The 22,692-nt window shown below is 39.6% G+C and overlaps 1 protein-coding gene across 1 annotated transcript in view; it reads left to right on the top strand.

Annotated features, from left to right (window-relative positions):
• The window catches only part of LOC120801887 (transmembrane protein FAM155A), a 77,836-nt gene extending 57,530 nt beyond the window's left edge, over positions 1 to 20,306 (top strand). The window contains exons 2-3 of the mRNA XM_040149213.1: positions 16,472 to 16,643; positions 19,914 to 20,306. Of these exons, the coding sequence (XP_040005147.1) occupies positions 16,472 to 16,643; positions 19,914 to 20,215 (474 nt within the window). The 3' untranslated portion in view covers positions 20,216 to 20,306. The remainder of the gene's footprint in view (positions 1 to 16,471; positions 16,644 to 19,913) is intronic.
• Positions 20,307 to 22,692: the final 2,386 nt, after the last annotated feature.

Here is a 22,692-nt window from a genome sequence, read left to right as displayed (position 1 = left end):
GGCTGGAATTGATAGCTAGCAAATGATATGCTACATTCATGGTCAATTTAAATTTTGCCACCTTGAATTAGAAGCTACTTTTAAGGGCACCTTATTAACTGAACTCAACAACACCTCATTCATATTTCAGTCGAACATCTGTCCTGCCAACTATGGGAAATTAACGCACTTGATCTGACAAAAAATGTAGCGATGTGTTAATGCTTATCCATGACACATCCAACATAGCACATTTTCAGTGAATTACACTTCATGGGCTTGTTCGCGGGGTTTGCCATGTAGCTAGTAACAAAGATGATAAAGGTTCCACTGAGACTTTTCATTGATTCCATAGTCTCAGTTAGGGACCATCACCATCTATGCGTACAAATGTCAATCTGCATGTGCACCATCCCACGGGCATGGCATTTTCAATGGCAAAATATCTTCATTTTAAAAATGCACTGATACATTGCTTTGATGGGTGGTAAGATGTCACTTGATTGACACACAGTTCAACGGCCATGAATCAATTGAGATGTTGTTGAAAGCTGTATCAGATTATGTGCAGCAATTAGTTTAAAGAATCATTGGCAAGTTCATTTACACCAAACCAACGTCTTTAAATTTCTTTTTGATGGATAAATACCAGGCGGATGAAACATAATTGTAAAATGATTTTCTGACATTTTCATATCTTAACACTGTGAAATTATATAATTTGGGTCATTGGTTCTAACACTTACTATTTAATTTAATGGCATTTAATCTGAATCAACATTTATTCAATTCATTAATTTGCTTGTTTTTTAATTGAGTCATGTTTAATTTATCATTTCTGTCACCCCAACCAAGTCTTAGCACACAAGCAGCTAAATTTATCTCCAAATTAGTGCGGTTTTACTTCCACTAGGGTATGTTTTGATCATAAAATTCAAACATATTTAGCAGAATAAAAATAAGGTAATAAAAAAAGTAGAACCATGTCTTATGTTAGATGTTTCCAAAGTCTAACTCTCTAACTTGTGTATCGAATGTCAACCGAAATCACTCACTCGCATCACCTGAGCATTAGTTCTTTACATTTTTGTCTAAAAGCAAAACTGTATCTTAATGAAGAAATTGGCATCTGCAGAAACACCTTTTACTATAATGCAGTTCAATACATACAGCACCGCCACCATTAGCCACAACCTAAAAAACAACAACTTACACCCCTCTTGCACAGTTTCAACTGAACTGGACTGAACAATATGATCTTTACAAAAACGGATATTATTGTAGAATTATTGCATAGGATTGCATTTGATTCTACAGTATTTTATAATAAATTGGTAATTCAGTGTCAGCTGGTTGGCATCTATCTCTGAAAGGTTCAGAGTTAATAAGGCTCCTGTCAGTGGAGTTGGCCTCAGCACAGTATGTGAGTGTGTTTATGTGTAATGGACTTTAGCAGCTGGTCTTGGGTTCACACCTGACCATGGCTGGACCAGCCCAGACAAGACCTCCATTATCAATAGCGCCTCAGCTCTGATGGCTCCTCATCTGATAATTAAACAGTGGGTAGTGCTGCTTTTTCTACTGTGTACCGAGAGACTGGGCATGTACATTTGTCTGCATGCATATGTGTGTATTTGTATGCGCAGTAAGGATTTTCACAGACAATACTGTGGTATAGTCTCCCACGTTACAGGCTCCATGTTGACAGCACCTCATTTTTATCCACGTCAAACTAAATCTTAGCCTCAGTGCATAACAGCATTGATCTCATTGTAAATGATAATGTATGTGTTTGTGGTATGCTGTACTGTATGTTCCAGTTCCACAACCATATTGAATGATATAAAAAAAAAAATTATATACACACACACACACACACACACACACACACACACACACACACACACACACACACACATATATATATATTTATATATATATATATATATATATATTTTTTTTTTTTTTTTTTTTAAATAAACATTTAAATAAACAACAAAAGACACTGCAGTGTGACATTAAATAAACATGAAACAAAAGATCAACATGTTATGCTACACATAACGGCTGTTGCATACTGGTACCTGTAGCTGTATTTAGTTTAATGTGCCACATAAAAATAAAAAATGAAAATACATAAATTTGAAAATTTTGCCTTATAACATTACCAAATAGCTACTAGCAACTTGATAGGCCTGGTTCCTATCAAGGACTCAGTAGTGCTTGAAAAGGCACATAGGAGCAGGCACTGCTGGGCTTTGAAGTAATTTTACCACAAGAGGCTTGTTTGTGAGCTTAGGTGCTAGTGCCATCAGTTTGGGTCTGCAGACTTTTACTTTCTCTACGCTGCGATATTGGAAGGATAACGTTACCTTTTCAAATTGTTCCCGTCTTCATCAACACAGGGCACCTGCATATTTTACAATATTGCTCTGCTGTTTATCCAGGTCTAGAAATCCGAACCATTTCCAAATCACAGATATTTTGTGACCTGTCCTTGCCACAATTTCCTTGTCTTGTGGGGACATCTGACTCTCCTCTGGGTAGCTTATTTTTACATTTCCATTGTCTCGGCCCTACACGTGTTAGCTAAGTAATCCTATTGCAGTAGCCTGATAAAGTGATTGTGCAGTTAAGGGTTGACCCAAAAGGAGAACAGATACATTTATCATAAATTACTCATCAGTTTATCATTATTGTGGGACATTTTTTTCATTGTAATTGTCACAGTTGTTTTATCACCAAGTCCAGTTTCTAACACACTGTAATGTAGTGTAGTGTATCTTCCTCAAGTCAAAAGCAGTCACAGCTAGAGACTGCTGCGATTTAAAAAATGAGATCTTTTTTTTAACAATGTGTTTTAAAATAGATGGAGCTATGAATTGACTTCAGGCCAACATAACAAACAAACAAATCTAACCAACAAGGTATAACACATATAATCTTACAAAATCAAAGAAACCAAATTACAAAAACTTACCTCCCTAAGTAAAATAAACAGGGAAACAAGATGAACAGAAAGAGCAGCCCTCCCCTGCAAACTCCTGGAGAACAAAAGCCATCAGCTTACGAACAACAAAGCACGTGTTTGCAGCAGGAACAAGTGTGGCTAGTTTGGAGGAGAGGGGGATGAGTTATGCCCCGCGCAGCCCGGCTGCCATCTTGGCTCCTTATATATACATGTGGCACCATGATGGAGCCAGTCACCTGCAGGTACTGGTAGCAGATGGACCAGTCACCTCTGGGGGCTGGTACACACCTGTTTGCATACATTCTCACTCACACATCCTGCCATAACATTTTCAGGAGGAGAGAAACACAACACAAACAATTTATTAATTGTTTGTATTTATATAAATACTAAGGAGGAGGACTTAAGGTAAAGTGTTACCGACAAGGGCCGTGTACATAATCAATATTTTTATAATAACAATGTATCAAATGAGAGTAACGTGTAATGTGAGAGATGAATATTGATGAACCCCAAGGGAAGGATTATATAGCATTTTTTCTAAATGCTGCACATGTTATTTCTTAGTTGGCTTGTGTTTTGTATATTTTTTATGTTACTTTTTTAAGTTACAGTGCATTGAGCTCTCAGGGCCACTGTAGCAAAAAAGAAAAAAGCTCTAAAATCCCACTGAACACCACCAGCTCAGTACCAAATGGCAGGCAGACAGACAAAAACAGCTGTCGATTAACTGGTGAACATAGTGGAGCATTTAGCAGCTAATGAGCCAGAATTTTTTTCTCGGGAGCTGGTAGAGACCAAAAATGGAGTGAAAGGAGAGTGGATACTGGACTTAAAATCGTCAGGCGGCCAGAAACACAACTGCAAATGAATGATAATGTTGCTCTGTAACTGCTGGATGTGTAGATAAGCAGCTCTTTAATAACAAGTTTGCCATATCAACTTAAAAGGCGATGATGATGATGGTATGTTAATGTTGTGTTCACAGCTTGTTTTCACTGCCCCCAGTTGGCCAAAAAAATAAATAAATAAAAGAAATCAGTTGTTGCAGATTTACAAACTTACAACGGACTTAAAGACTTTAGCTCATGCATAAGATGTCACGTCAATTTTTAGCAACAGTGTCGAGGATTTACCAACTAGCAAAAACAACTGGAACGCAAATAGGACACTGACAAGCAGTTACTGTACATATTGTATGAAGCACTACGGATTTTGTGACTGTTCATTGATGTTTGTGAAATTCATGGTTTTTAAACTTTTATAGTGTTAACTGCACCACTCACCGGAGTCGGTGGTCGGGTTTATGCAGGAAAAGGACTTTGGTTAAGGTTGGGGAAAATTCGTGGTTTGGGTTAAATGTAAATAAACATGTTGTGTCTTTTTCTGGATTAAACCAGACCATGATTTTTACCTAACCTTTACCAAGTGCTGCGAGTGCCTAAACATAACCATAAAAAAGTTTATTAATGCTGTACTCACTAAAAGTTGAAATTGTACTGCAAGACCAGATAGTTTGGCAGACAACAAATACGTTGTCTGTGAACATTTTACTGATACGTTCAGTATCGACATATTTGCGACTTGTCATATACTGAATTAACAACATTTCCTCCTTACGTTAACAGAAGATGCTGCAATTACCTTTCTTTCGATCATATTTGCTGATGTAAATTAGTTGTACATAACCTAATTTCTAGGTGACAGGGTTGGCAGAGCAGGTGGCATGTTTTTCTTAATCTCCTTCAGTCTGTGTGGCTCTGTCGCTCCAATGGGAGCTGTATGCTATAATGGGCATATTTAACAGAAGGAACAGGGTATGTTCATTTTTAAATAAGATGACGGTTTTTATTTTCTCTAACTCTCTACTTAGACTCGCTGTACGTATTATTTACAGTGTTGCAGGCAGAATTTCTTTCAAGTCTTGTAGACATTCGATTAGCTTTTTCCCCTACCTGTCCTTATACCTTCTTTTTCTCTGCTTTCCATGGATCATACCTTTTAAAAAAAAAAAAAATTCCTCCTCTGTTGCTTTGGAAAAAGCTTTGATTCCCCTCCCCCAGCCAAAGAAGAGATAAATTTCAGTGGCACCCTTTGAAGATTCCTCCCTCCTCTCTCATTGACTTTATCTTTCATGCCTGTGCCAGATTAACGTGGATGGAATGATTTCCTTTTTATGAAGATGTGAATAGCAAAACATCTGAGAGAAGTCATTAAAGGAACAGTTTTGTGTATGTGCTTGCACATGTATGCATGTCTCCATTTGTCAAATGGACTATAAACACTATAAACATCCACACTGCATTTCTGTAGATGCTAACAGTACCAGAAACACAATATGACCATTTGATTTAGGTGCCTTTAAAAAAAAAAAGGTGTTCAACTGAAAAACTAGGAGGCCAATTTAGGACATGGGCTCAATTTCTAGCGATCCCCCTTTAAGGGGCTCCATAAGGTCTGACATGACTGGCCTGGCTGGGTCGGTGGCAGCCATGGGAGGAAACCCTCTGATAACAAGCTACTGTCAACTGTAAGTTATTAATACTGTAAAGCCCTGCTGACACCACCCGTCCCTTTTCATCTGTCTCTAACTCTTTCTGTCATTCACCCTCGTTCCACTTGCCTGTGTGTGTATTTGTGTGTGCATGTGCTCGCTTTACCTGTAAAATAGACAGAAAGAGAGCAAGCTAGAGAAATAGCACAGAAAGAAAGCAGGCACAGTGCGTGTCTGAAGGTGAGTGTGTATATCTGTTATGTCTCCGCTGGCAACTCTGCACCAGCCCCCACTTCCAGGCCGTTTTTCATCCAACTGCTGCAGTACTCACTGCAGAGGGAGACGGGGGTGGGGGGTGGCATGGATAGCAGCAGGAGAGAAGGAGAGATAGCAGTGCTGCGAACAGAAAGGGATTTTGCTGTGGTACCGTGCGGTTATGGTGAACAGTTGCTGGGATTACTTACATTATTGAACAGGCTTGCATGGCTGGGGATGGAGGAACGGGACCCCACAGAAACAGAGAGACTTGATAACTGAGCTGCAGGTACACGCACATGCATACAAGCATGGCCTGGTAGAGCTAACAGTAGTGTGACGGCAGTGGGTGTTGATTCATCACTCTCACTCACAGTAGGCTCATCTTGCAGATAATTGTCTTTGCCAAATTAATTATCAGTGTACGTGTCAGCATGACAGTGCCGATGAATTACATCCAGATAACCTTGATTAATCAACAAAATGAGTTTTAGGGCAAATGTTTTGTGTGTATGGATGTGCTCCTTGTAGAAAATGTTAACCCCCTTCTTCATCCATCTCCATCCTCTTGTCCGTAACTCCTCATTGTCCTATCTCTCTCCACCACTGTCTCTGCCTCTATGCGCTCTGTATTCTCATAGAGGAGTTTTTTTTCTTTTATCGTCACAGTCTGAAAGCAAAGCTCTTTGCCTCGAGCGCAGTAAGTAGAGTTGACATGTAGTACAGCTGTGAGCTGTGGATAATACATTAGTGCGGCACCCGTGTGTTTCAAGGGATGGCAGTGTTTGTCTGCGTCTTGGTTAGTCAAGACTGAAATATCTCCATAAATCTCACAACCTCTGGATGGCAGGTCATTTGTCTAGACATTCATGGTGCCCAGAGGATGCTTCCTAAATGAAGATGGTGGACATGGAAAAAAATCTGTACCTGCTAAACATTGGTATGATAGCACACTGATGTTGTCATTAAGCTCAAATCACAAAGCACTGCGTCTAAGTACAGCCTCACAGAGTGCTAGCGTGGCTGTAGACTCTTAGTCTTGTTCGCACTTTTTTCACGCTTTTCTGCTAGCCCGGATTGCCCACTGTTCACTGTTCGAACTGTGTGATGAGATATCTTTTAGCCTCTGAGGTCCTGCTCCTGCTTGGCCCATAGACTTCACATTGGTATGTCACAACTTTAAAATGACTTTTCTAGGCTCTGAGAACATTTTACAACCATAAAAACTCTGTGGTTTACGAAGTCAAAATGCAATGAGTGAAATATGACTTTGTTTGCAGTCTGAGGTGTCCTGTCAACAATTTTACAGACTGGAGGGACATCACACTGAGAATTGGTCTCTTTTGCAAACTAATACAATCATTACCTTAATAGATTTATAGTAAACTACACTTTGTTCGAAAACTGCACTGTCTTTCTCTCCCAGTTCATGCTTATGAATTTGTATGTGATGGAAGCTTGGGGATAATTTATCAAGCGGTCCAGACAGAATGACATCCTGACAGGAAGACAGCGCAGAGCACCACCTGACACACTCTTGGAGGCAGTGAGCACCTCCAGCATTGAGGAAATTCATTCCTTCATTATTAATTGACACACTGCCATGACCGTGTCTTTCATTCATACATTTTTAATGCAACCCTGTACTGCTGCGATTGTGAGAATCAGCGCTCAAAATACTTGTTTTATTTTTTCCTCTCCACTAACAGTCACCACTGAAACATGGCCTGTCAAACGTCTCGGCAAAACAGTCTGGCGAACTTTGTGCTGTCTGTGGTCTGAGGTTGTTTTATTTTACACCCTGTCTCTCTTTCTCTCTATTTGTTTGGATGTTTATATTTTCCTTTTCCTCACTCAACATGATACTGTATGTCCTTGGTGTGTGGCAATTACATTAGCATGGCTTTTGTTTGCCAAATGAGCAGCCCACATTAAAAGAAATGAGGTTGGCTTTTAGATGTCGGTGATCAAATGTGTGTGTGTGTGTGTGTGTGTGTGTGTGTGTGTGTGTGTGTGTGTGTGTGTATGTGTCCACTGTACGTGCGAATGTTTTTGTCGCACGTACAGTGTTTGTGCATCCGCTAAAAACAGCAGGTGGGTGATTATTGAGAAACTGGGCCTCATGTGTCCACACAGTCATTCAAATGCAATGTACATGTAATGTAATTGAACAGGTGCCTCTCAGGGAGTTGCGTTTGTGCTTACTGCCTCACTTCAGTTTCAGTCAATGTATTGTGTTGCGGCTTCAGTCTGCAGGCAGTCTTGCTCGTCCTTTTTGTTTTACTATTACATTTTCATTGGCTCCTCTAAACATCTTGGCTAAACCTGCCTGTTTATTTCATGTCTGTTTAGATCATTAGTTACGTTACATTTTCTCCGTATAACTGCTGTTGACGCGGTTTGTATGCTTGCCAGGTGCTGCCCCCAGGCTAGTGAATATACACACATACATTCATTCAGTGTACAGTATACATGAAAAAAATGCTCATATCTACATCATAGCCAATTAAATGCTATCTGCTTAAGTTAGTGTGATAGTTCTGCAGTGATACTGAATTGGTTACACATTCACTTTCCTCGCAGAGACCAATGGTTTGTTTTTCCTTTGTGTTTGACTTCACGCTTGATTACATTCATTGACTTACTGACATGTTTTGCCGTGCACAATCGTTTGTTTGCATATGTGAATGCGTATGTAGTTTTTCAGATTATATTTATATTTAGTGCAACCTTTGCTTTGCTTTAACCTCTTGTAGTGCATCTCCCATGGGTCATTACTGCCGCTGCTTCTGCTGCAAGGATTAAGCAGAACTTTACATGTTGCCTCCTACTGAACACCCTCTATTTGACCCTTTACGTGTTGGACTCCCTTAGTGTCACTGCTCGAATGGACTGCTCTTTTCATCCAACACTGTGGAGCACATGCAGAATGATAATCTGTGCTTCTGTGGACAGTGTATAGGAAATTACATTTTTCTTCAGTGGACATTATACAGTGCACAGGGTCAAATAAATTCATTTCAATGTTTTAAAAAAAGACCTTAAAGTGTATCTCTTTATTTAGCATATTTTAGAAAAACTGTTGAAAGTGCCAGAAAAATTCACAACATACATAAACAAATACATAAATCCAAGATCATAACCATTTCTAGACCTTATACATGCTCAGAAGGAAACTGGTGCATTTTGTATTTCTCTTTTCTGAACTGTGCTTGTTGACTGCAAAGCACATTTTGCAGCAGGACACACATCAACTTTTTTCTACATGAAGAAAAAATCTGGATGATACGGAGTTTAAATCAGGGTAAAAGTCAGAGACCCGAAAGAAAATCAGTGTGTTTTCCTGTGGAAATCTGTCAAAACCTGAAACAATGAGGTTTAGCTGGAGTTCAATCAGATGTCACTGTTACCTTCTGCTGTTTTAATCCCATGCTCCAGTCTGACACAATTTGAAAGTTTGCTAATAGCAGGCTAACGTGCTGTACACTTGTCCTGGTCCACTATTTAAGCCGAAGATCACTTAAGTAAACATAGCAGAAAAGAAGATAAAAGAAAGGAGGATAACCTTAATGCACTGGAGCAGTGAATGGGTGTGTTATTTCATTGACAAGGGGTTTCATGAGACTCTGCATGTGTTGGGGTCAGTCTGCAGCGCTGCTGTACTGTACTGCATGTTGAAGAGGAATGAGTTGCATAAATCTGGTGTGTTTCTGTCAGCAGTTTAGACACAACCACAAGTCCAGATAAAGCATTAAAGACGAGGCACTGACAAGACAGGGCCATCCGGGGCCACTTAAAGCCAATACTACAGGGCAGAGTAAGGCTTTCCATCAATTACAACCTTAATAGCCTAATTGAAATAATCTAATCCAGGAGACAGCTGTGACTCAACTCTGTAGATCACCAGCAGGCAAGCAAACCAGTGGAGAGAAGGGATTGGAGTGGGACTTAAGAAAATATTGTGGCATTATATTTTGCAATTTTAAAATGGTATTCATTGTAGAGCTGAAGAGTGGATGGTAGAATCAGCTGAATCTTTTAAATTGCCTTATTTTAAAATTTCAAAAGCACCAACACTGTGTGTGAGACTTCGGAGCAGACAGACTGATGATTTTCGGGTAAATTAGGAGCCCCACAAGACTTTCCCCTTTCTGCCTGTGTCTCTCTTTATACAGTGCATGGTCTCTGTACACTCATGTAGTCATCCAGGTCAGACAACTGTAAATTGTTGTTGTTGTCATTTTCAACCTCAGCAGATGCTTTTTCACTTTAATTCCCATTACCTCTAACACATTTGCATCTGTTCACCTCCGTACTTTTCTTTCCATTGACTTTGTTTACACTCAGTCCTACTCGAAATAGCTTGTTGCATTGTAAATTGCAACTGACCTGGAGCATTTGCTTTGGATAATGGGGGTTGTGGCCATCTAAGGCACCTGGAGAATGTTCAACCTAGTCCACATTTGTTCTTTTTGTTAATGAGGACATTCTTTCACATTACGTCTATTCATTGACATGTATTTCCTTTCCATACATTCAGTCGTTTGTCCAAAGCAAAATATATTTTCCCCACATACGGACACTGAAAGTAATTTCGGATTCAGTGTCTCTCTCAAGGACACTTCAACGTGTGGACAGGAGACTTCAGGAATCTACCAACCCTATGATTAACAGCTATTTTGCATTAAAACCTAACAGAAAATTAAGAATGGTAAAACAAAAGACATTTTATGCGTAGGAGGGAGTATATTTTATTATATTTTTGTGAAACATTTGCTTGTTTTCTGATTGATTCCCAGTTTGCCGTTAAAATAATCACAAAACCTACTTCATGTTTACCTGTTGTCTTGATAAATTCAGGTTATGTGAATTATACATACCTCTAATCCCATCACTACATCAGCGTAGTGATCTGAGTTTCTCTTCTGAACACACATTCTGTTCTCACTCACTAATAAATTCCAGTTGGTTGAACATTGCCACTTTCCTGGTAGGCTCGTGTACATCTGACATTTATTGGCAGTAGCTTAAGAGGCATAGACAAAACTGCAAAGTAGAAGTGATTGTAACTAATTAGTGAGTGGGACCAGTATTTCTGTCAAAAAGAACCCTTTAACCTGCCTGTAGGAATTCTGCCCCATCTGGCACATTTACATCACACTGATCTTTATTATTGTATTATGTCCCTGATAAATAAATAAAGTAAATTAAAGAGCTAGTGCTGTGCCACAACAATTATTCAGGCTCCACCATTATTTATTGAAAATAAATTTAGTTGTTTTTTTTTATTTTTTATGTGTATGTGTGCTGAAGTCTGATAGTTTACGGATAGAACATAATGAGCCTATGAAACCATGAGGCCTGCATTGGGACGCTCAATGTCACACCGTCAATAGGAGAGATAAGACATTGACAGGAGTTAGAGAAGAACCGCAGAAGTGGATTAGAGATGTAAAAGCAAGTGAAAGGAGAACAGAAATTTAAGAGCCAGCTGGCTGACCTCTAACTCATTGAATCTGTGATGGAGGAGAAGGCAGTCTTTTACTCACCTCGAGGGGTTCAAAGAAGGAAAAAAGTAGGAAAAAAGTTTTCTAAATGAGAGAAAGAGTCCATCCTACCACTATCTATATCACGACACTCCTCTCCCTATCCCTCTCGCTTGCTGCGTTGTTCTCTGAGATTTGACAGCAAGATGATAAACTACTACAGTAGGCGGATGGTTGAGGGAGTAGAGATCTCCTCTGCAGCGGCAGCAGTTGGCTTCACTACCTGCCGCTGAGAGCAAAAGGACACAACTGTGTGGCAAAGGGCCAAAAAAAACCTGAGTTTTTCGCACCACATCTGTTGCACTGCAGACAGATGTTAGGCTAACTGCCTGGCTCCAAGGGCGCACTTGCCCTTTTTTGTTCTAGTTGCATGGTCTAGGTGACACCTAGATCTAGCTTACGGTAGATCTTTGTCCTTGTAAATAAGCTTCACTAAACACTGACTCGAGGCCTGATGTAAGGAAATGTGAAACAGATGGGATAATCGTTGCCACTTATATGAGACCTTTTCTTTCTAGGATCAGGTAAAAGCTAAGTCGTTGCTGTAGGTGGCATTTAAAGATAATCTCTTCAGTTGTGATGTTATTGATTATTCAGCTGACTTTAACATTGTTTTCTTAGATTCTGCTGAGTAGGGGAAAACTCTGATAAATACCAAGATAGACACTTCTTGACACTCATTGCCAATGACATTGTGAATGTATGCGATATGTTGCTGAATGAGAGAAAAGCCAGCATTTTGCTTTGTCTTTATCTCCCCATACTGACAGCTACAGGATGAGCAGTTGTCTAAACACTGCGAACAGCAGGATGTGAAATGGAAAATGTTTTGCACCGGCAAAACTGGAAAGGACAAGAGTGTACTCTCACACATCCAACGACAATCCTGTTCACACACACAAAAACACGTAAATGTACACACAATGTGTTAGCAATTTAGAATGTGTAGAATGTGTACAAGATGTGACAGAGGGACGTATGGCCACGTTCTCATCTGAGACATGTACATATTGATAGCAGATTAGAGCGAAGGGCAGTGTGTGTGTGTGTGTGTGTGTGGGTGGGTGGGTTGTTGGGTGTCGGGGTGGCGGTGGCGGTGGGGTCCCCAGGAGCCAACCTTATCTTCAGCTGGAAATCTAATTATTAGCACACGGCAATTTACTTCACAGAATCTAAATGTGTGCAGAGTCTGTGTATGTGCACATGTTCAGTCATGCATACGGTATATGCCTCACAGTCTACAATATCCATGACAGATGGGGCAACCCATAAGTTACTATCTTATTTTGAATATTAACATAGTATAATATTTATATTATGACGCAATGACATAATAAATTTCAGATGGTGCAGTACGAAATGTCTCTCGGGCCATTATGAGCCCTAATGATATTTGAGTACCAGACAATAGGCACTTGTCACAACAAAGACGATTGTTAAATATTTTAACCTGGGGTAATTAGCCGCCACTCAAATTCTGAATAATTTGCAAACATGAATCAAAGGCAGATGATTTCTAAGAATAGTTTCCTAATGCACTGTATTTATTTTTTGTCCTCATTTGAATCACATATAATCTCCCTTTTGCCTATTTATATACAGAGTAATTTGAAAAATTAAACTCAAACATATACTAATGCCATATTGCAGAGCAGTGTCAAAGAAAAATTAAAAACATCATTCCAGGATTAAAAAAAAAAAAAGAGATAATGTATCCTTTAGGATTGTATTTATTCATTTTGTTCCCTCGATACAGTCCTGGTTGAAATTATTGGCATTTTAAGTACAGAATCAGAACATCTTCTAAAATAAATGAAAATGAATTTTGTAAACTCAAAATATTTTAATAAAATGTCCAAAGTTACTGAGCAAAAATAAATAAAAAAAACAAAATTTGCTCAACAGTAAAATAATACAAACACAAAATGTACCCCAGAAAACAATTATTGGCAACCTTCACTAATATTGGTTGCAGAACCTTTGGCAACACTGACAGCCTCTAAACGTGTCTTGTAGCCGTCTAGAAGCTTCTTGCTCCTCTCTGCTGGTAGTTTCTGCCACTCTCCCACTGCTATGCGTTCTAGCTCTTAAGTTTTCAGGAGTCCTTTGTGCAATGGCGGATTTCAACTCTCTCCAAAGGTTTCCGCTACCAGAGGCAGCAAAGCAGCCCCACAGCATGACAGAACCTCCACCATGTTTTACTGTAGGTAGGGTGTTCTTTTCCTTATGGGCTTCATTTCGTCGCCTGTAAACAAACTGATGCACTGGATTCCCAAAGAGTTCTACTTCAATTTCATCTGTCCATACAACATCATCCCAGAAAGACTGTGGCTTATCTATGAAAGTTTTTTCAAACATTAGTCTTGCCTTTTTTGTCTTTCTCTCAATAGTGGTGTCCTCCATCCATGCAGCCTTACTTGGTTTAGTCTGCGGTGTATGTTATGGGCTGAAACCAGCCCTCCATTGCTCCAGGTCAGCCTGAAGCTCATTAGATGTCTTGCGTGGTGTTTTTTCCACAATCTGCTTCAACCTTCGCAGACTTCTCTCATTGAATTTCTTCTTAGCACCACGTCCTGGAAGCCTCTTATCAGTTTTATGACTGTGAAACTTCTCGATAACATTACAAACTATTGAAAAAAGGATTTCAAGATCCTTTACAATTGCCTTGTAGCCTTTTGAATTATGATTTTTAAGAATAGCATTTCTGATGCTCTCAGACAGCTCTGTCTATGCCATTGTGAAAAAGAAGCTGAAAACAATCAGCCCCTTTTTTTGCAGTAAAACCATCATTCATTGGTTAATTCAGGTCATTTGAACACTGAAAATTCAGCACAGAGTCTTATTTATTTTTTATTTTGTTGAGGAATTAATTTTAAATTCATCAAAAGGGTGTCGGTAATTGTGTCAAGCATACATTTTATGTCTATATTTTTTATTTCACTATATGAAAGCATTTGTTGTCGTTAATGTCGTTGTTCAGTAACTTTGGACATTTTTATTAAATATTCTGATCATTAAAAATGGTTAATTTGCATTTATTTCTTAAGATATTATAAATTCCGTACTTTAAATTCAGGGGTGCCAATAATTTCAACCAGGACTGTATTTTTCTTGTCCTCTCCACTGACTCTCCACATCTTGGCTTGGATTGCAACCATTAACATCTATAGTTAAGCTAATATAGTTCAGTTTGGAATGCAAGCTTTTACTGTACATCCATACTATACCTGTCCTTTTAATATTTTGATTAGGATATTTCCAACTTATATCAGTAATTGTTATATTTTGTGTTTATATTTTTTCTTTGATTTGTTCAGGGATTTTATTGGTATCTATGTTTGTCATTCACATTGCATTACTTTATAAAAATATATCATATCAACATACAGATTCTATCTTGCTCTCTTCTTCTCTTTCTGGCAAACACACACACACACACACACACACACACACACACACACACACACACACACACACACACACACACACACACACACACACACACACACACACACACACATTCACAACCTCAATACCAACATGTAAGTGTCTACATGGAGGAGTGATATGATCTATGGTCTGTTGCACTGTTTTTAGGTATGATGATTAGCTCGCAGCAGGTGCTAGCTTGCCAAACAGTCACTGGAGTGGTTCACAGGAAATACCAGCTAATTGCTGCAGGTGATAATACCACACAATGAGGCAACCACCTTATCACACGAGAAAAGAAAATTAAGGTGCGAAGTAAATCATTTATCCCCACTTGTGCACTTGTAGAGTTGATAGAATGGGTGAGAAAGAAATTAACAAATTACTGCACACAAACATCTACATAAACTACTATAGGCCCTGTTTTGATCATATACCAGTGTCTGTGTTATTAAATGATCCTACTGTTTTTTGAATCTTTACTGCTGTAAACACAGCTAACAGCAACATTAATAACTTGATTTTGTATTAAAATAGTTGTTAATAAATCTGGTGGTAATAGCTCATCCAGTCTGGTTTTGATTTTTGGTGATGGGACTTACACTTTTTTGGTGATGGGACTTACACTTAAAGCCATTCACTGTAATTGTGTCTTTTTATAGTAGTTTTCATCGTTCATGGCAGAGTCCGCCGTTCGAGTGCAGGTTTTAAATTGCATACTCGTGCACGAGACATTCCCCGAATTCTGCGCATGCATGTACTGCACGTGATGTGGGACAGGTTGCATTACATGAAATGTGTGCATGCATGAGTTCATGGGTTCAGTAGTACTGCAACACTGCTGACTGTCTTCTTTGGTCATATTTGTTAAGAGAAAATAAATCCTCCAAGCCCGTGGGTTGTTTGGGTTTTGCTGTAAACAGACTTTTTCTTTTACATTTCTGGCAGAAAAATCTTTTTTTTGTTTTGTTTTCCTAACAGTCACGTTAAAAAAAATTAAAGCCCTATGCTTTTTAACCATATAATTTAAAATGCATTAGTGAATATTCTACATTTAGTTTTTGGAGTGTGCTGTGGAGACAACTATTATTTGACTCTCTGGATCATAATTGATTATTAGACTGTAGGACCATTTTACTCTTGTTTACAAACATTACTGACACACTGAGCTTCAGAAAACATTACTTCCTATAACTTAAATTTAATTGTTTTCTAAAGGGAGTCCCTGTATTGTTGTTACAATGCCAAGCTTCTAATCTTCTGATTGGGTTTTTTGTTTGTATTAGAATCACTGTATAGATTGTGATTTCAAGGCTTGTAAAACTATTTGCAGGTCCTCTGCTGCTTTAAGTTTTACTCATGCTATGTGTGTAAATAGTGAATGACTTGTCATGCACTGCACCATTTGAGGATCACAGCACGTATAAACCATCCTTCTGAAAACAATAGAAATGCAGGCACAGTAAACAGCAATACTCAGTTGTTGGGAAGAGGAGGTGGGGTAATACTGTACGCTGACGGACAGCGTGATGACTGCCCAGCAACAGCCACATTCATTAAACAGTAGATACCAGGATCACCAGGATATCTGCCCAGTCTTATGTGAATCGATAGCTGCAGAGGTCGTTGCTGATGCATGTACATGTGAGAGTGTGCATGTGTGTATGCGTTATCATCCAGAGCAACCCTCCCTAACTCATCAATATCCTCTCTCTGTACCCCCCACCCCCACCCCAACCTCCCGCCCCCCTATCTTTCTCTCTCTCTCTGGCCCTGACCTCCCTGTCTCCCACGTAGATGGTTTATAAGCCCTGGCTGTGTTCTCAGTACTTCCAGACCACCCAGATGCACTGCAGCAAGCGAATCCCCTGTGGTCAGTACTGCCTGGAGGTGCAGCAGCGGTGCCCCTTCGTCCTGCCCGACAATGATGATCTCATTCATGGCGGCAGCCCCAGTTTTATATGCACAGGTACAAACAAATCATCTTACAGATTTTCTACATATGTGTTTTTATCTCCTGTGTTTGTTTTCTTTGAACCTTATTTTACAGATTAGCACTAGGACTGTACATGCAGCTGCCTAGTGCCCCTTTAGTGGTCAACTGGAAGTCACTGAGGAGGTTAGGCTAAAGTGCTTCCTTGACTATTAGAGGGATAAAAGAAACTTACTTCCCCAAATCCTGGAATTCAAAGCTACAAGTAACAAGCTTCTCCAACCTTTATCACCTCTGCCCATCCCGCTTACCGTCGATCATGCTCCTGGCCCGAGTAACTTCCTGTCCAATGAGCGAACACCTAATGAGCATGCAGGGAGTGTAACGTCTTGCTCAATGATACTTCAGTAGGATGCACAACTGCTGCTGGACACACAGCGAACACTTGTCACTTTACAGTTACGGGATGTTCTGTCTAATTAGCGGTCCAACGGGGGGATACACCATAACAACTAATTCTTGCCAATTACTCAAAGCACCAAGAAGCAGCCGCACAATGGAGCACCATGACATTAAGTCTCCGTACTCTGCCTGTACTGAACGGTATATAGCACTCTGCGGGTCCAGTGTTAGTGAATTTACTATTACACGGTGTTAGTGCTTACTACTAGCCCAGGACACACACTGAGTCCTAAATAAATGGTTAACCCTGTTAGGACCAGATTTTTATCTCCATATGCATGGGAGGTGAGTCCCTGACAATATGACTGTGTGAGCAGATTTTTGTCCCCAGAATATGATCAATACAAAGGCACACATTTCCCCTCACATGTTGATGCTGCCCTCTGGTGGTCATGTTGAGCATCCTTTACAGTCAGGTACAGCATGACACAAGAAATGTAAAGTACAATGTTAAGGTTGCTTACTTGTTCTTATTTACTTTTGTCACTGAAATACAAGGCTAAGGCTGGTGATATTCTATATTTCGCTTCTATCAACAAGTCACATAAAAAGATCAGAACCAACAATGTGCTCATCAGTCTCTCAGTAGATTCTGATTTCCCCAGCCTGTCCGTGTTCTCTCGGCCCCAAGCCCATTTGTTTAATCCGAAGGAATCTTTAAAAATGGGTCACGGATATGAACTTTCTTTTTTTTTTTTAAAGTAATTAAAAAAATGATTTCCTAAAATAGCTGGACACTGTAGTTTCAGTATAACTTGGCAAACGTTACTCAAACTGGAGTAAATAGTCCATTCATTAGGCACTATTTTCACCAACATTTGGTGCACTAGTTAGCATTGACGGCAGTAGGACGGTGTATGTGGGACTGACTTAAAATATAAAACTGTGCCCTTGTTCATTGTAATGAAGGAACCTGTCACCCAGTGCAAAGGTGCTTCTAAGTGATGTGTTTTTAATAGTTTCAGGACAATGATGGAGGTCTATGAACAGAGGAATAAACTACATCTGGCTTTAGAATACTTGTTAGTAGGACTGATTCATTGGTTTCGGTCTTTTCATGAGCTTTTTTGACAATAAGAAAAACACGGAATATCAAGAAGCTTATCATTCAAGTTGTGGCACAGCTGTCCCGTAGAGCCCATAACAACATCAGCCTGTTTTTTGGCTGAACCGCAACAGCGGGACCAGCCCTATAAATGCGAATGTTCATGACTGACTTACTAACTGACTGCCTGAGTGCTGAAGTTACACCACTGGTCAGCCGAATGCAGTGTGACTGAGTAATGACTGAGTGTGACTGAGTGTTGGAGTTTCCCCATTGGTCATTGGTCTTTCAAAATGAATTGGCACAAAGAGTTTCTATTAAGTCATCACGAAAGCACCTAGCGACAAATCTAGCGGCTTTTTGGACAAACCTTAGCAACCTTAGCAAGGAGAGAGTCGCCAGTGTTGCCCCTCGAGTGCGAGGTCGGGATTTCCCTACGCAGGCGCACCTCTCTATGCGTCCCATTCAATTGACCACAGGGCAGCTGACTCAGATGTGATTGAGCTTCTAACTCTTTCTCTGAGTGATCTCATTACAAGTAAATATAGCCGAAATCACAGCACAGCCGTTGTCTTTACCTTATGTGTATGGTGATTTTGTGATTTATGTTATAAAACCAGGATTTCAGCAGTGCAGAGCAGTAGCTTGGAAATGGCTTGTAAGTGCCTGCTGGTTAACATGTAGTCTTAATGGGTCACGTTTCAGTCACTATTTCATACTTGTTCCGGTGTCTGACAGCAGAAACAGAAAAAGAGAGAACAGCTTTATTGGGAATTTGGCTTAATGTATATGTGAGCAAAGACAGTAGGAGAGAAGCAAAGACAGAACGGACGGTTCGGTTTTGACCTAGTCTTGTTTGGACAATTTATATCAAGTAGGAAGGTCTTACCATGTGGCAATCAATTCTACATTTATAGTCTGCTGTGTGAACACATACTGATGCACTCAGCAGTTAGTGAGTGGGATAACAGCTATTCCATTTCTTTAGGTTGTACATTTCTGCTTAAAGAATTACTTAAACAATGGATTGATTAGGAAAATTGTTGCTGATGAAACAGTTGACTACACAATTAATCAAGAAATGTTTTCAGCTCTGGATGCATATAAATAAAACACAAGTAGATTAAGAAATTCTGCAAGTGAGACAGAACAAATAGAACTGAGTAACAACACAACAGAAGTAGGGGGGATGCTTAAAACTGATGATCATGTTTGGATATGCGATTTTTTTTTGTGGAAAATTAGCAACATTTATTTTAGTTGTTTAATATTCTGATAGCATGATATTATATTTGCATGATATTGTAGTGTTAGCCTTTCACTAATTACTAGCGTATTCATCATTTTTTAGTGTCCCCTGAAAACCTCTTTTGTGTTGCATTTCTTCTCTGTGACGTGTACTATGTTTTCTGTATTTGCAGAGGGTTTCTTTATACTGTGTGTGGGTGTGTTGTCAAATTTCTGAATGTGTTTCTTTATTTTCTTGCATTTTTACATTAGCAGTGCATTGAGCTTTCGTGGCCGTGTGGCTTTTCAACAATAATTTCAACCTAAGACTAATCAAGTTCATGGGAATTCATTTGCACTGAAGTCTGTTGTTGTTATTGTCTTTTATATCTTTTGGTTCGCAAAGCGGTGCTTGTTGGGGAAAGTGGACAAGCAGCATTACTTTTCTTGTGACATGGAATAAAAGGTATGTGCTAGATCTTAAGACAATGTGTGAGCTGTGAGCTAACTGATTATATTTCCACAACCCCCCCCACCCCACCCCCACCCACCAAAAAAAAAAAAATCCCCAGGGCTGCTGGAGGACTATCCATCAGGTGTGGACCCAGATGCAGAGTGCTGTGACGTGCGGTGGGACTTGAAAGTGGACAACCGATCCCGGGGGACCCTGAAAAGAACTCACCCCCCATGCCAGCATCGTACCTCCCTCAGCTCCTCAGCAGCCTGCAGACTGTGTAACAGCCGGCTCAAACTCTGCCTGCTGGTCCTGGTCCTCCTACACACTGTTGCCAGCCTCACTGCATCCCACAATGCAACAGGACTGGGTCTCCCCGCCATTACGCCTCTGGAGGAGAGCCCTGCCAATGAGGAGTGATAGAGCTGCCAGGAGGAGGGGAAGTTGTTGGGGTGGGGGATTCCCTCACCATGGCAACCGATGTGGAAAAATACAGCCACAGGAGCTGTGTGCCTGTGGACATTCTGCAATGCTTCTGGCAAATGGAAAAGGTGGGACGCTTTGAGAAGAAAGACACACAAATCAATCAAAACAAATAAATAACTAAACAAACAGACATACTAAGGGTCTCAACCAGTCCCTTAGCTAGGAAAAGGGGACAATGCCACAGCCTTTGTTGAGTGGGAAGGTCGGCTTCCTCATGGATGAGTTTCTCTCACTACGCTTTTTTACACTGTGTTCTGATTATTGGTTTCTGTTGCACTGGCTGACTATGGAATAACACAATCATATTCTCTTTCTAATGTTCATCCTTTGTGTTTGTTTCTGGGTCTCTCATACAAGAAGAAAATATGTTCTCTAAATAAGACAGATAATGTGTAAAAAAAAAAAATTAGCTGCAAGTCTGTGCATGTGTGATGGTTTGTGTTTCAAGACTGAGTGTGTGCGAGCATGTTTGGGTGTGTGTGTGTGTGTGTGTGTGCTTGTATGCATGTCTTTACACGTGTGTATGAGAGAATAAGTGTGTGTTGCTGTCAAGTACAAAGTAAAAGTCTGCCTAACAGACTGGTGCAGCAGTGAAGTTTTTATGGAGCCCCACACCCCAGGTGTCACTTAGCTCTGCCATGCTGGTTTGCTGGCCACAATACCATTAAAACCTAACTGGGTTTTGAATGTGGTTCTGGTGTCCATAATAAGCTCTGTGTTTAACACAGGTTTATGGTTTTCCCTCAGTTTGTTTTGTGAGATAATATTCACCTATAACACTGTTTTTACAAGGATCAAACCATTTCTGTAATTAGCCTCAGTAAAAAGCTAACACCTGGCTAAACTGTGAAACATCAGGAAACAAACAGGATGCATTCCTCCGATGTCACCAGCACTCAAAGTTTCAAAGGATATCTCAATTTTATTACAACATTTTATTACAACAATAATTCTTATCACAGCACTGTACTCACCATGTTTATTGCTTTCTGGGAATGCAATGACAATGATTTAATGAAGTCTAAATTACAAAAAATTACTATAAATAAATAATAAATTAGCTTGTTTTTAATGTATGTCTGATCATCCGACCCCTTGTTTTTCTCGCCCCATTAGATGTCATTGTAGTCAATGTTGACATGTTTCCAGATGTCAGCAATTACTTTGTTGAGTAAAAATATTATCATAACTAATAGAAATGAGCCATATATTCAAAAACAATTTTACCCCGATAATTAAAGATTGACAATAAATCTTTAAAAAGTTTAAAATAAAAATGATTTTAACTGCCATCTGAATTCTCTACAGATTACACTATGTGCGGAGTGTTCTTGTTTTAGAGATGCTTAAATAAAGCATCAGACTCATCGTGTTGCACACTGCTGCGTTTTAATTGAAGATGAACAAAGGACAAGACAGAAGCATGTGACTAGATGCCAAAGAACCTGTAGAAAGCTTTTGCTAAACATACTGACATGAGCAACATTAGAAAGCTCAGAGAGTCTTTACAATGGTACATATAAATGTTTGGTTCATCACCCCTTATTAATGCTAGTTGATAATATGTTATACATGGAATAACCTTCAACTATTAAAGGTAGGATATTTCCGTGAAATTCTTGCAATAGACCCTTTATATTTCAGTTTTTAAACTGTTGGCCACTTGTCACCAACTTTCATCACTCACATGAAGGCAAAAAAGAAAGCACAGATGGTATGATTTTATCTCACAGAACAAAACATGAAACTGTCTTAAGCTTGTTTTAACCAAAGATGTTATTTCAGGCATTTAACCAAAATCCCATTCAGATTCTGGTCACTTTTCAGCCACATGGGTCAGCAAAGTTAACTGACATTGGAATTTTAGGACTGGATGAATATATTTATCACTGTTGCTCCAGACACTCTAGAGTTTTTTTTGTTATTTCAGATTTTAAAGGTACTATCCAGTCAAAATAATGTCTGCAACATAAAAACTATGGTTACTGCAAGTTCTTCCGTCCCCTCCACCTCAAGAGCTGTGGTTCCTTTCTTGCTGTGGGTTAATAATCTAATGTGACAGCAGTATGAGTAATAAGCAACTATATCCCATCACCACCCTTTGAAAACAAAGAACTGAATTTACTGTTCGCCCTGAACCAAAAGTATATCAGTTGTGTAATTTTAACCTCAGGCCTTTTTATTCCCAGGAAACGCACTGACTGGATGTTACCTTTAAGTACTTGTCATAATTGGTAAACTGCAAATCCCAAAGCAGTTATGATGAACACAAAACGTCATCGTGTCCCTAGGAAAGGTAGCATGCTACCTCCAGTGGTGTTAGGGAAAACCCCCTGACACACTGATAGGAATATGACGTTTTAATCCCGCTCCTTGGCCATACAAAGGGTACAGAATGACATTCAACATCT

The sequence above is a fragment of the Xiphias gladius genome, chromosome 16 (assembly GCF_016859285.1).
Source record: "Xiphias gladius isolate SHS-SW01 ecotype Sanya breed wild chromosome 16, ASM1685928v1, whole genome shotgun sequence".
Taxonomy (NCBI): domain Eukaryota; kingdom Metazoa; phylum Chordata; class Actinopteri; order Istiophoriformes; family Xiphiidae; genus Xiphias; species Xiphias gladius.
This window is presented reverse-complemented; position numbering and strand designations above follow the sequence as displayed.